This window comes from Gymnoscopelus braueri, assembly GCF_963280865.1.
Source record: "Gymnoscopelus braueri genome assembly, chromosome: 14".
NCBI lineage: Eukaryota > Metazoa > Chordata > Actinopteri > Myctophiformes > Myctophidae > Gymnoscopelus > Gymnoscopelus braueri.
Window position 1 is genome coordinate 1,383,976 of NC_137619.1, and position 14,170 is coordinate 1,398,145.

Here is a 14,170-nt window from a genome sequence, read left to right on the forward strand (position 1 = left end):
TTGTAGATCGGCTATTTTTGGCAAAGAGGTATAGGTGTAGAGGGAAAAAAGAGCAGACCAAGTAAATAAAAAAAGTATAATCTGAAACACAATTTTATACGATATAGAGGGGGTCCCTGCTTCATCTCTCTCTCAGCTAGGAGGTCCTTGGCCTGAAAACGTAGAAGACCCCTGGTCTATAGCTACAGGTGTGTTTGTAGACAGGCTGGCCTGTAAAAAGAAAATGATGGTATTTTCATGGTGATGAAGATGAATAGGAACTTAATGTTTCCTCCATTGATCCAAAACCCACAACACAAACATGGCTCTGAAATGGCACGCGGCCCACCCATGGGACCACTTAACACAGCAGCCTATCCACTGCTGTGTTAAGTGGTCATGATGGGTGGACCCAGAACAACACGCTCAAGATTTCCAAGTGGGCCCTGGTCCAGAAAAGGTTGAGAAGAACCACCGTTTGATTCTATTCTATGTTTTAACATGTTATTAATCGATTTATGCGTGTTTGTGCATGTGTGTGTGTGTGTGTGTGTGTGTGTGTGTGTGTGTGTGTGTGTGTGTGTGTGTGTGTGTGTGTGTGTGTGTGTGTGTGTGTGTGTGTCTGTGTCTGTGTCTGTGTCTGTGTGTCTGTGTGTGTGTGTCTGTGTGTGTGTGTGTGTGTGTGTGTCTGTGTGTGTGTGTGTGTGTGTGTGTGTGTGTGTGTGTGTGTGTAGGTCCAGATGAAGATGAAGTCAGCTGGAGTAGTGGAGGGGGGGCTCTTCACAGAAAGCTACTGTAACATCTGTAACGCTCAGCTCATCTCTGAGTCTCAGCGCACTGCACACTATGAGGTGAGTACTACTATGACTACACACACACACACACACACACACACACACACACACACACACACACACACACACACACACACACACACACACACACACACACACACACACACACACACACACACACACACACACACACACACACACACACACACAGTGGTGGAAAAAGTTCACAACATGTTTTACTTAAGTAAATGTATCAATACTGCAATGTAAAAGTACAAAAGTATTGGTATGAAAATAGCCGATCTACAAGCTCACAACGTTGTGAGGTGCATTTATTTGTCTTTCATCAGAGATGAAGGTTCCTCAATTAAGCCTGATTCATACATGCAGTAGTTGCATGCTGGTGTGCAGAAAACAGCACATCTTCAAGCTCACAACATGTTAGATCGTGATGGATGGCTTGTAGATCGGCTATTATTTTCAGTGTGTGCGATATCAGCGTGCAATGTTCGCTTAAAAAAAATATACATATTCAATGATTTGCACACATTTTCAAGATTTTTCAAAAAATAGCCAAAGTATAAAATATGGATTAAGTGGTTAAAATGATTGTGACGCTATATTAACCAATTTTGCTGGGGACCCCCTGGTACCCCCCCACGAACCCGTGGGAACCAATGCCCTAAACAGCCTCCTACGAAACGTCTTCCCTTTCCAATACTTTCCTCACATTCTACACAAGCAAAACGCCACAAGAAGACAATCTGTGTTTTCCAGGAAGGATTGACAGGCAACACACTGAACACGTTCTGTCAAGCATTAGGTCTATTTTTACCAATCTGTGCCTCTCTGTGCCATTCACACACACTCATACATTATACATAGAATGAATGCTGCAGTGGGAGAGATAAACATGACTCACTCACACACAAATGCAAATGCAAATGCTCACGCACTTACTGTACACACACATACACGCGCGCACACATGCACACACCCACACCCACACACAAACGTTAACAATTCATTTATGTCCACACAAGGGACATTGTATACAAGGACAAAAATATTACAGGTGCATTTAGGCAGTGGTGGAAAAAACACTCACATTGTTTACTTAAGTAAAAGTGTCAATACTGCAATGAAGAAATACTCTGATACTAATAGTAATAGTGTCAAAATGTACTTGAGTAAAAGTACAAAAGTATTGGTATGAAAATGTACTTAAAGTACCAACAGTAGAAAGTACTCATTATGCATAATGTCCCATTTCACAAGTTTTCAAGTGTATAAAATGTACAAAAATCCTTTGAAAATAGCAGATCGACAAGCTCACAACGTGTCGTAGATCGGCTATTTTCAAATAGTCAAAGTTTAAGGGCTGAAGATGTGTGTGTGTTTTGTAAGCTAAACAAAGTAACTAGTAACTAAAGTGGTCAAATAATAGTAATGAGTAAAAGTAATATATTTGGCTCTGAGATGTAGTGGAGTAGAAGTAAAAGTACTGCATATTGGAAATACAATAAAGTAAAAATACCTCAAAATTGTACTCAAGTACAGTACTTGAGTAAATGTACTTAGTTACTTTACACCACTGCATTTAGGGTACATCCACACAATCAAGGCATACAGTACGTGTGTCTCATGATACAACAGCCATGTCACACAGGCAGCAGCGTCTCTCTGCCAATCACAGCAGAGACAACACAACCCTCTGCCAGCCCTCCTGCCTCATTTCTGGGCGTCTCAAGTAGTGTTGATTTTGACAGCAAATTTGTATTCAGTGTTAGTCATAGTCTTCCATTCCATTTAGTTTTAGTCCTATTTTAGTCATCTGAAACGTTTTACTGTTAGTGTAGTTTTAGTCGACTAAATATCATAAGACTAAATCTACAGTTGATTTAGACGACTATAATGTATTTTGTTGTAATGCCTGATTTTACACTTGGTTGCACGCTGAAAAGAGCCGATCTACAATAGCCTCGCGTGGCCAGACAATATCACACGACACACTGCGTGGATATTAGTCTGGTCCCTATCAACGATAAAAAAAATTCCAAGGGGCGGTTACAAAAAGATCCAAACGGACTCTATTGGTTAGACCTAAACCAATCAGAGCAGTGCTTCCTTGTTCACGAACTAATCAGAGCAGTGCTTCCTTGTACGTCATTGCTCCAAATAAGGTGATAAGCCCGCCCACATTTGGATACTGGGCCCTGGTTGGCTCCACACCACTGCGGAGGGAGAGAAATGGAATCTCTATGGAGGGGGGCCAGACCTAATCTGCCGAGGGCTAAAGTGCGATGCAATTTTGCAAAGGCAGATTCGTCTGGAACCAGGCTAGATCTACAAGCTCACAACACGTCGCGCTGCGACGCGTTGTGAGCTTGTAGATCTGCTATTTTCAGAGCGCAACACCTGAGCGCAAACAAGCATAAAATGACTTGTCTTTTAGTTCTACTGGATCTCTTCTCCACTAGATCCCTCACTAACATTTTAGTCTAGTTTTTATTAGTTGACGAAATTGTCAAAATATTTAGTCTTAGTTTTAGTAGCTTCGTTTTTTTATTTAGTTTTCGTCAGTGAAAAAAGGTAGTCCACCAACATTTCTCGTCACAGATTTAGTCGACGAAATCAACACTGATCCCAAGTAGTGGAAACCCTCTAACCACCAGTCCTACGGGCATCATGTAACCTCTAACCACCAGGGGGCATCATGTCCCAGGCTGGACCACCAGAGGAAACAAAGTTCCCGTCCACACTGCCGCCCGGTGTCAAAGCGCTCTCTGTAGCGTCGCTGCTGTTCCAACAGCGGACAGACCATAGACTGTATAAAATGAATGGACAGCGTTACGTCCCTAGACTCTAAACACCGTAAATGAAGCCGATTGTTCATCTGTGTGCAATCCGCCATCTTTCAATATCGCGTCATATCCTGCAGAATGACACCAGACCATTATTGGTTGGGTAGCTTGTCAATCAAAAGCGGGGGCGGGGAATGAATGCTATTGGTTGTGTAGCTTGTCAATCAAATCATCACGCCCCCCCCCCTAGAGCATAACCTACTTTATCGTCAATTTTTAAATAAATGGGACCATAGTTTAGCAAAACGCATATCATGATGATTGAAAAGAGACTTTAAACTAGCGACTGGAAGCATATAGTATTTATGACAATGTTTATTAAGGTAAGAAAATCTAGTCTAAAGTTTGTCAAAAACCCATCCGCTTGCGTTAAAATAAATTATTTCTGACACCAGCAGGGGGTAAAACAGAGAAACTACAGACCATTCATATGAACCGTCTCTTCCGTATTGGCGTCAATGTAAAAATCTTCACACCGCTAGAAGGCCGCCAGGTCCATCGCCTCTTTTTCCCGCTATAGCTGCTCACGGGAGGGGGAGGGGCCACCAGGCAGCGTGGGCTGTTGGTATGCTCCGTCGGTGAGCAGCGCCTTCTTGTATGAGAGCCTGGTGATCATAATGAAGGGACACACACTCCACAGAAGTTGCGATGTATCTTAAATCTGCACCTATACTACATGGACCATGGTAGTTACAACAACGGGTGCGGACGTGCGTTTGCTGAGATGTTTATACAAAAACAACATTGACCTTCACCGGCGCCTAACCACTGTGCCGCCATTAACACGCGTGCACACACACACACGCACACGCACACACACACACACTTGGCCTTGCGTCCATTTCCAGACAAGGGCTTTAACCTCATTAGCTTCATTGTTAATCAGCGAGGGCCTCAATGCAAAGCGATGTGTGCAACCGCGCACGCACGCACGCACGCACGCACGCACGCACGCACACACACACACACACACACACACACACACACACACACACACACACACACACACACACACACACACACACACACACACACACACACACACACACACACACACACACACACACACACACACACACACACACACACAGGTAAGCATGCACACACATAAATACAGCCTTCACATAGACGGTACGAGTTGAATTATTCAGGAGACTGATCCTTTAATGACCGCTCATTAAATCACTCACTGTTAAGAGGTGAACCACATGACAGCAGAAGATTCTCTCTGTTGGTGTGCGTGTCCATGTCTGTACTTATGTTTTGCACGTGAGTGTAATGCACCAAAAAAGGCAAGCTCTACTTGTTGTGTAGATCAGCTATTTTTGCAACTAAGTATAAATAAGGCTGTAGGGTTAGGATTCAAAATGGCAAAAAAAGAGAGAAAAACGTAAAATTGATGTCCAAAAATGTTTGACGTCCTCCTCATGAGTAACAGAAATACAAAAGTGTGTGTGTGTGCATTTGTATGTTTGTCTTACTAATGAATGAACACATTCCACTGCCAAGGACATAATATTACGTCTTCTCAAATCCAACGCTTCACTGACAAGACGTAATATTACGTCATCATGGTGTTTTTTAGTGATTAGGCTAGAGGGCGCTCTTCATCGACCTATGAACGATGCCTCAACTTGGAGAGAAGGATCCACCCGGAAATGATGACATCACAACACTATCAGATTTATAAAAACACATCTATCTCGGATTTCTTCTCCCAGACTGCGTTTTTAAAAGTACAATATTTGCCTCTGAGATGTAGTGGAGTAGAAGTAAAAGTACTGAAAATTGGAAATAATAACAATAATAGTAAAAGTTCCTCAAAATTGTACTTAAGTACAGTACATGAGTAAATGTACTTAGTTACTTAACACCACTGCATATCACAAGTTGTTTTCTAATCACACATTTTTCGACGTGCACACGCCATTGCATTGAGGCATCTAAACAGGGCCAGGTGTATCAGCACTGCGGCAGCATCGCAAGATTTGGTTGTCAGGCCGTCAATGATTGACGGTCTGGCGATAACAGCCCAGTTACTGCACACTCGGAATTTCAGAAACGTACTTTGTGCTCTTTAGATACCTCTGACACAGTAGAAAACAATGCTTTCTGGACATTTTTTACAAAGGTCACAGTCGTTAGTGTTTGTTCACAGGCTGGTCCACTGACTCTCATCGACTGCAATGCATTCCATGGAACTCCATTGAGCTGCATTTAGCCACCCAGTGCGACGAATTTACCACCCAGCAGTGGTGTAAAGTAACTAAGTACATTTACTCAAGTACTGTACTTATGTACAATTCTGAGATATGTTTTACTTTACTGGAGTATTTCCAGTTTTCAGTACTTTTACTTCTACTCCACTACATCTAAGAGGCAAATATTGTACTTTTACTCCACTACAATTATTTGAAGATTTTAGTTACTAGTTACTTTGTAGATTTAGATTATTATTACAAGACATACACTAACCACTTCAGCCCTACAGTATATACATTCCGGCCATTTGAAAATAGCAGATCTACAAGCTCACAATGTGTCGTGATGCAACGCATTGTGAGCTTGTAAATCTGCTATTTTCAAAAGATTTTTATACATTTGTGAAAACTTGTGAAATGGGACATTCTGTGTAATGAGTAGCCTACTACCTACTTTTGGTACTTTAAGTACATTTTGATACCAATACCTTTGTACTTTTACGCAAGTACATTTTGAATTCCTGACTTTGACTTGTAACAGAGTATTTCTACGTTGGCAGTATTGATACAGAAGTAAAACATCTGAGTACTTTTTCCATCACTGCCACCCAGTGCGACGAATCTGCCGGCTATAATTGCTGGCAGGGCAGGAATTTCAGGCACAGGCCACGTTGTTGCCCCTCAGTTTGGCCTTGTGCCCCTCAAAGAAATGGCATATGCCCTGAGGCCACAGCGGCCTTAATGCCTCAGCTGACTGTACCACTTTCTCCATTGTCTCTTTCTCGTCAATACTTAGACACCAGTGTCTCTTTCTTTCCAGTGTGTTTTTTTTTAGATTCTGAGTTCTTCCCCTCTTTAAACCAATCCAGTGACTTTGATTGGTAAAGCCGGGCTGATCATGGATCAGATTGTAAACACCATCATTTATTAATTTCACTGCAGATAGTCTACATATTAACTCATTCACTGCCAATGACGTCTTTTGACATTTTTTTATTTTTTTTTTAGATTTACTGGTCCATTCTCGGTTACTGTGTTTTACTATGTATTTTTGGCGATACATGCCATTTCAAAGCGAATGGGAGGTCGTTTTTTTTTCTTTCGCGGAAGCACAGTGAAACCCTCAGTGATTAGCAACCATCAGGGGATTGATCATACTGGAAATAAATATTCTGCGACTACTTGAAAAAGTAAGAAAATAATAGTGGATGAGTTCAATCTAAAATCATCCTTAACCCTTAAATTCAATTAATTATTTCAATGGACTAAAATGTTGTTTTATTTGATGGCCTTTGTGCCCTAAAGAAATGGACAATAACAAAGGCAAAGTGGCCTTGCCCCTAAAATGACCAAATTCCAGGCCTGATTGCTGGGCAGAGAAAATGCCGTAGAAGATCTACAGTATATGGTCCCCTGGGAGGAGAAAGTAATGTACTGATGACAATCAAGAGGATGAGGAAGGGAGGAAGCATTCAAGTCAAACCTAATGGATCAATGATGAAGAACAGGATTAGGGACAGGAGAGGAGAGGAGAGGAGAGGAGAGGAGAGGAGAGGAGAGAGAGAGAGAGAGAGAGAGGAGAGAAGGTGAAGGAGGAGGGAGGAGAGACATCAACTGCCACCCTTCTTATCGACTTCATGTGAGAAATGGACAGTTCATCCTCTCCATCACCCCGCACGATCTTCATCATTGTGACATGTGAACTGACTGAAGTACCTTGGCCCAGGGCGAGGGAGTCGTAGCGGTCGATAATGTGTCTCTCACACGTACACGCACACACGTGCGCACACACACACACGCACACGCGCGTGCACACACACACACACACACACACACACACACACACACACACACACACACACACACACACACACACACACACACACACACACACACACACACACACACACACACACACACACACACACACACACACACACACACACACACACAGTGCAGAGAAGGCCTGTAAGGAACAGGGGGACAGGAGGATCTAAGGGAGCCAGTGGAGCAGTAACATAACATCCCATATTAATAACATCTCATCATAACATGGAGGATTCTTCCTCAGGAACTGTATTTTACACATTATGCATGCATCTATTTATACTGTATATGAATGCCCTGTTTCGTCATACTCCAGTGTCAAAAAATAGCAAATCTACATATGTGCTGTAGAATTGTATATCTGCTATTTTGCAACAGTCTACAGCAGAGAGACACACGTTGTGGGTAAATGAAACGCCACCATTTAGCAGAATGCATTTGACTATTTTTTGGTCCATTTTAACACAGTTTGAATGTGGAAGAAGCTTTTCATTCCAACAGATAGACAGCCGTTAGTCATTAAATGGTTTAATGGTTTCCACCCGACAGCGAAGATTGTCTGCATTTAAATGCAGACTTGAGATGGTGATCATGACTACAGATCCCTTTCTATAGCCTGTTGATAACAAACAGCCTACATTTGGGAACAGTTAATAATGCACGGTGGCATTGCCATTAGCCTTGATCTCCAGGCTTTTCGTTTTGCTAAAAAAATAAGAGCCTGGACCAGCCTGTTCGACGTTCCTGGCATAGGAAGTGGGTGTTTCCCCCAACCAACCAGAGTGCAGTGGGCGTCGCTCCAAATGTTGTGACGTCAGGATTCTCAACATAGACATATAAAGGTAGACGCCTCCTTCGGCTCTGAAGCGTTCGTATCTCGGTCGCGCTTCCTGCTTCCGCAGGGCTGTCGTGTGCGTCACAGAAGCGGAAGTTCGGTAGGCCAATCAGAGGCAGGTGGGGGCGGGTCTTTTTGTAACCCAGCTCTTAACCCTTTGAGAGGCAGCAGCTGTGCGCAGCATCTAGTTAGTTGGAACTTGGCAAACTCCACACTCTATTTGTGAAATTCAAATAAGAGACATGGTCCTTTTTCATATCAAGGTCCATTATTTATTCAGCATTTGAGTCACGGAACACCGTTTGATAAGCTTTAACCTCTCACACCCAAAACGTAGAATATGTTATCGTTCGATAAGATGTTGTCAAAATAACAATTGTTTACGTTCTCTAATTGTGTACTTGTTTAGTAAGTAATGCAGATGTTTAACAATTTGACTCTTGACAGTGTGAAATGTTATACTCAAGATTTAAAGATCTATAAGGGTCCATTTGGTTATCAACTCTCCATCATTTAGCTGGGTACCACCTGGAACCCCCTCAAGGACCACTGGTGGTTCCCGGACCACTGGTTGAGAACCATTGCACTGACAAGTCCCGGAAAAGACGCACTGTGATTGGCCAGTAGTCAACGCGCTGTGAGCGCTGTGATTGGCCAGTAGTCACTTTGAGTGACAGGTTCCCTGCGGAAGAGCCGTGTATTGCGATACCAGTCGCCCCAATGAACTGCAGAGGCCAATGAGGTATCTAGGTTTCTATATCTATGGTTCTCAATGCTACACATTGTGGGAGGAGGAGGGGCGTGGCGCGGGGGCGGGAGCACATATCGGTGAACTAATGGGATCTGGCGGATTCTCTCTCCGGACACTTTGAACCCCCCCGCCCCTCTAGAGAGGATATCAGACGTGCTATAGGGCAGAGCCTACATTGCCATTGGCAATTTCAGATCTAACCCACTAAGGGCCAATGCGTTGATCCATTCTCATGCATTCTCAGAGTTCAGTCAATAACAACACGTCAACTGATGCACTCGGACACATCATGCATGTTCAGAGTATGAATACATTTGGGACAGAAATAGATAAATCATCTACTTTATGTCAGGGCCTGTCTGAGAACATCATCTTCATCTGTCCTGTCCCTGCATATGCCAATGGACAATGTCCATGTGTAACTTCTAATTGATTGGTCAGCTCACTGGAGAGTAAAATGGATACATACGTATACGTACATACCAGTGGTGTAAAGTAACTAAGTACATTTACTCAAGTACTGTACTTAAGTACAATTTTTAGGTTTTTCTTTTTACTTTACTGGAGTATTTCAAATTTTCAGTACTTTTACTTCTACTCCACTACAATTATTCGAAAGGTTTAGTTACTAGTTACTTTGTAGATTTAGATTATTATTACAAAACATACATTAACCACTTCAGCCCTATGTACGTTTAGGCCATTTGAAAATAGCAGATCTACAAGCTCAGAATGCGTTGCGATGCGACGCATTGTGAGCTTGTAGATCTGCTATTTTCAAAAGATTTTTATACATTTGAAAATTTGTCAAATGGGACATTCTGCATAATGAGTACTTTCTACTTTGGCGGATTTAAGTACATTTTGATACCAATACGTTTGTATTTTTACTCAAGTAAATGTTTTATTATTCCAGACTTTTACTTGTAACAGAGTATTTCTACATTGCAGTATTGACACTTTTACTTGAGTAAAACATGTGAGTACTGTTTCCACCAGTTTTCTTCATTATAGGAAATAGGATAGTATACATATGCTCTATACCAGATGACTAGGGATGTGATTCATGTGCAATGCAGAGTGAATGCAGAGTAGGTATTTCCATGATGGAGATCATAAACTGAAGCATTCTGTATAGTACTTAACATCAGAGACGAGGGAGCAATGAAATCATACAGTAGCACCTGACTTGTGTGCGTGCGTGCGTGCGTGCGTGCGTTCGTGCGTGCGTGTACATGCTATGTCAGTCATGGGAACAAAGCATTGCTGTATACTGTGTTACATGGGACGGCAGTGGCTCAGGGGTAGAGTGGCTGGATGTTTGATCCCGGGTTCCCCCAGAGTTACTGTAGTGTCGAAGTAACAGTATATTTGGAACGAAACGAGCGATCAACTACTGTGCACTCAGCACACATCAATAGAGAAATCAAAGGGACGATCTTAGAAGAAAAGCAGAAACAATAATCATAGACATAGGGCTTGGGGAATATTCTTAACACATACATTAGACAAAATGTCAATATAATTCAGTAAGAATATGTCTCTCTTTGCCTCTCATCATCATCGTCATAAAAGCTTGAACTTGAAGCCTGTGTTATGTGGATGTGTAAACCGTGGCCTCCAGGAAGCACATACCTGTAAGGAACAGTGTGGTTGTCCCTGACACATACCAAAGAACAGTGTGGTTGTCCCTGACACTCTGCAGGGACCTTGACATCCTACCTGCATGAAATATGATAACGCATAACTATAGACGTCATGAAATATGATAAGGCATAACTATAGACGTCTTGTATGTCGTCGCTAGACGAGCAGAAACCTTGTATCTCCAAATTGTACTTTTACTCCACTGCAATTATTTGAAAGGTTTAGTTACTAGTTACTTTGTAGATTTAGATTATTATTACAAAACAAACATTAACCACTTCAGCCCTACATACAATGCGACGCATTGTGAGCTTGTAGATCTGCTATTTTCAAAAGATTTTTATACACTTGAAAATTTTAAATGGGACATAATGAGTACTTTCTAGTTTTGCTGGTTTAAGTACATTTTGATACCAATACTTTTGTACTTTTATTCAAGTACATGTTTTATTCCAGACTTTTACTTGATATGGTATCTCCATATTTAAACTTCCTATGTGTTTTTTCCCCCTCATTTAATGCCCTAGTACTTCATCATTCAAGAGTGTCAAGCTACATTTGTGAAAATAGACGATCTACAAGCTCCGCAATGTGTCGCGAGGCGACAGCTATTTTCACTATTTCAGAAAAATGTTGTACGGTTTCCTGAAAAAATAACGGTTTAGTTCATGCAAGGTCTCCGCCCAACACACAACGATATGTACAGTATGTACAGTATGTATGTACAGTATGTATGTATGGAGTGAAGGTCAGAGCGTTGCAATAAATGATACGTAACGAGTGTGTCAACCGAGGAGAGACACACACACACACACACACACACACACACACACACACACACACACACACACACACACACACACACACACACACACACACACACACACACACAGTAGCCCATAACTTCTGAAGTGATAGCTGACAGCTCCAAGGCCAGCTCACTGTCATTTCAAATAGACCAGTGATATTATTTATGAGCGTCTACATGCTGATACATAAATCACTGTCCAGCTGCTGTGTCAGGAAATCAGCGACACTGTTATGTTGCACACATTATGTGTTATGCGTTATGTTTTTTTTAAAACTGCGGCTTCTTTCAAAAATGTCCTGAAAAAAAGCATCTGTCATAAAACTAAGTGGAGATAGATATCACATCTCCTTGAAATAAATGATGAATTGATTTGGACTCATTGCACGACCAAAGTGCAATAGCTCATTATTCTATCTTAGCCACAAGACCATCTGAAAGGGAAAGCTGGGTCGAAAGACCAGCCGCAAAATGAAAACCGGATGAAAGACCAGCCGCAAAATGAAAACCGGATGAAAGACCAGCAGAAAAGGAGAACAGGTTCAAAGACAAGCTGAAAAGAGAAACAGAAATGGGTTGAAAGACCAGCCAAACATTCAAACGGTTTACAAGACCAGTCGAAAAGGAAATAGAAGTGGCAAGTGGGTTGAAAGACCAGCCAAAAAAGGAAATAGGTTGAAAGACCAGACGCAAAATTAAAACGGGTTGAAAGAACAGCCAAAAGGAAAAAAGAGGTTGAAACACCAGCCAAAAAAAGGAAGACGGGTTGAAAAGGGAAACAGGTTGAAAGACCAGCTAAAAACAAAAACAGGTTGAGGGAAGAAATAAAAAACCTCCTCCACAGTATAAAGTATAAACCAGACTACTGGGAACTGAGCATGGTGCCTTTTGAACTGTTTCTCCGCAAGCTTTGCATCGTTCATTTGCAAGCTTCAAACAATACATGGACTTGACAGGAGGAAGAGACACTGCGTGGCTCTGCAACTTTCCAAATAAATGGACGGCTTTGTTCTCCTCTTGAGAAGTCCAAGCCTTTTATCCACTTAAGGCCTGATTTATACTTTTCTAAAATAGGGAATATAGCGATCTACACCATTGAAGAAAAGTTTTTTGTTACATCTTCTGAACATCTTTGCCTTTACGAAAGGCCCAGAATAGGGACTGCAGGGTCAATGTATTCAAATCAGGAAGTACAAGACAAGAAGTCAGTGTTAACAAACTTACATTTTGTTCTACAAATGAGCTTCAGTGGCATACTGAAGCAAGCGCAGAAATAGCAGGGCTGGCCTCGTTGACATTTACCATTTACCACAATTTGTACTGTATGCGCAATTGCCTGGATGGATTGTTATGGAACATTTAAATGACCCGATTAAAGGCCAGCAGTGCTATGAATCCATGGATGGCAAACCGGGTTTGTACTGTTATTATTGTTGGCCATTACTGGACTATCCTCGGATCTAGAGTGCTTGGCAACGTGTCGTGGCGGGCATAGTAGCTGCAGACATATTGGGGGGGGGGGGGGGGGGGTAAGAGTCAATGTTAAAGGGATATTTTCACTCAAAAAAACGTTTGGACATTTTATCGTCTACTCAGGCTTTTGTGAGCCCCCCAGACCGTTTTTAAGTTGCTTGATTTAGTATTTAGATATTTGATAATCATTTTATCAGACACGCCCCCTTCCTATACAAAACCCATTATAACTTCAAACTCCATTTTTACCCTGTTAGATTCATCAAAAACACCAGTCCTTGGTTCTGGTGACTCACCCTGCCCTCCTAATACGCGAGGGGGGCCGTGTTTTTTCGATAACTTTTTTCATTTATTTTATTTTATTTTTTTAATGTATTTTTCATTTTCAAAAAAAAATATTAAAAATAAATGAAAAAAGTTATCGAAAAAAAACACGGCCCCCTCGCGTATTAGGAGGGCAGGGTGAGTCACCAGAACCAAGGACGGGTGTTTTGGACGAATCTAATATGTTGAAAATGGAGTTTGAAGTTATAATGGGTTTGTATAGGAAGGGGCGTGTCTGATAAAATGAATATCAAATATCTAAATACTGAATCAAGCAACTTAAAAACGGTCTGGGGGCTCACAAAAGCCTGAGTAGACGATAGAATGACCAAACGTTTTTTTTGAAAGTGAAATATCCCTTTAAGTCAAGCTGTTTATGCCCCACCAAGATGTCCGCCGCTACCATGACACGTGTTGACCCGTTGCTTACCCCTTCAGGATTTTTTTTGCTACGCACTATTCAGCAAAGGATTAAATAAAAAAAGTTTATTCAGTGATGAAAATGAATGAGTCAACATGCTGATGTAACATCTGACAGCCAAGTGATCCCCTGTGGTATTGTGTATTTCGTTGGTTTCGTATATTAAAACTCTCTCTGTCCTTCCCTCTAGTCTAATGCCTTTAATACGGAGGAAGCCCAGACGATACGCGAGTCAATTAGAAAAGG

The 14,170-nt window shown here is 41.8% G+C and overlaps 1 protein-coding gene across 1 annotated transcript in view; it reads left to right on the plus strand.

The window, feature by feature from the left end:
* Nucleotides 1–719: 719 nt before the first annotated feature.
* Nucleotides 720–14,170, plus strand: part of LOC308100022 (zinc finger protein 346-like) — a gene marked incomplete at both ends in the record, with an annotated part of 15,789 nt that continues 2,338 nt past the window's right edge. Inside the window, 3 exons of the mRNA XM_080448923.1 lie at nucleotides 720–830; nucleotides 4,120–4,245; nucleotides 10,876–10,888. Coding sequence (XP_080305049.1) covers nucleotides 720–830; nucleotides 4,120–4,245; nucleotides 10,876–10,888 — 250 coding nt within the window. The remainder of the gene's footprint in view (nucleotides 831–4,119; nucleotides 4,246–10,875; nucleotides 10,889–14,170) is intronic.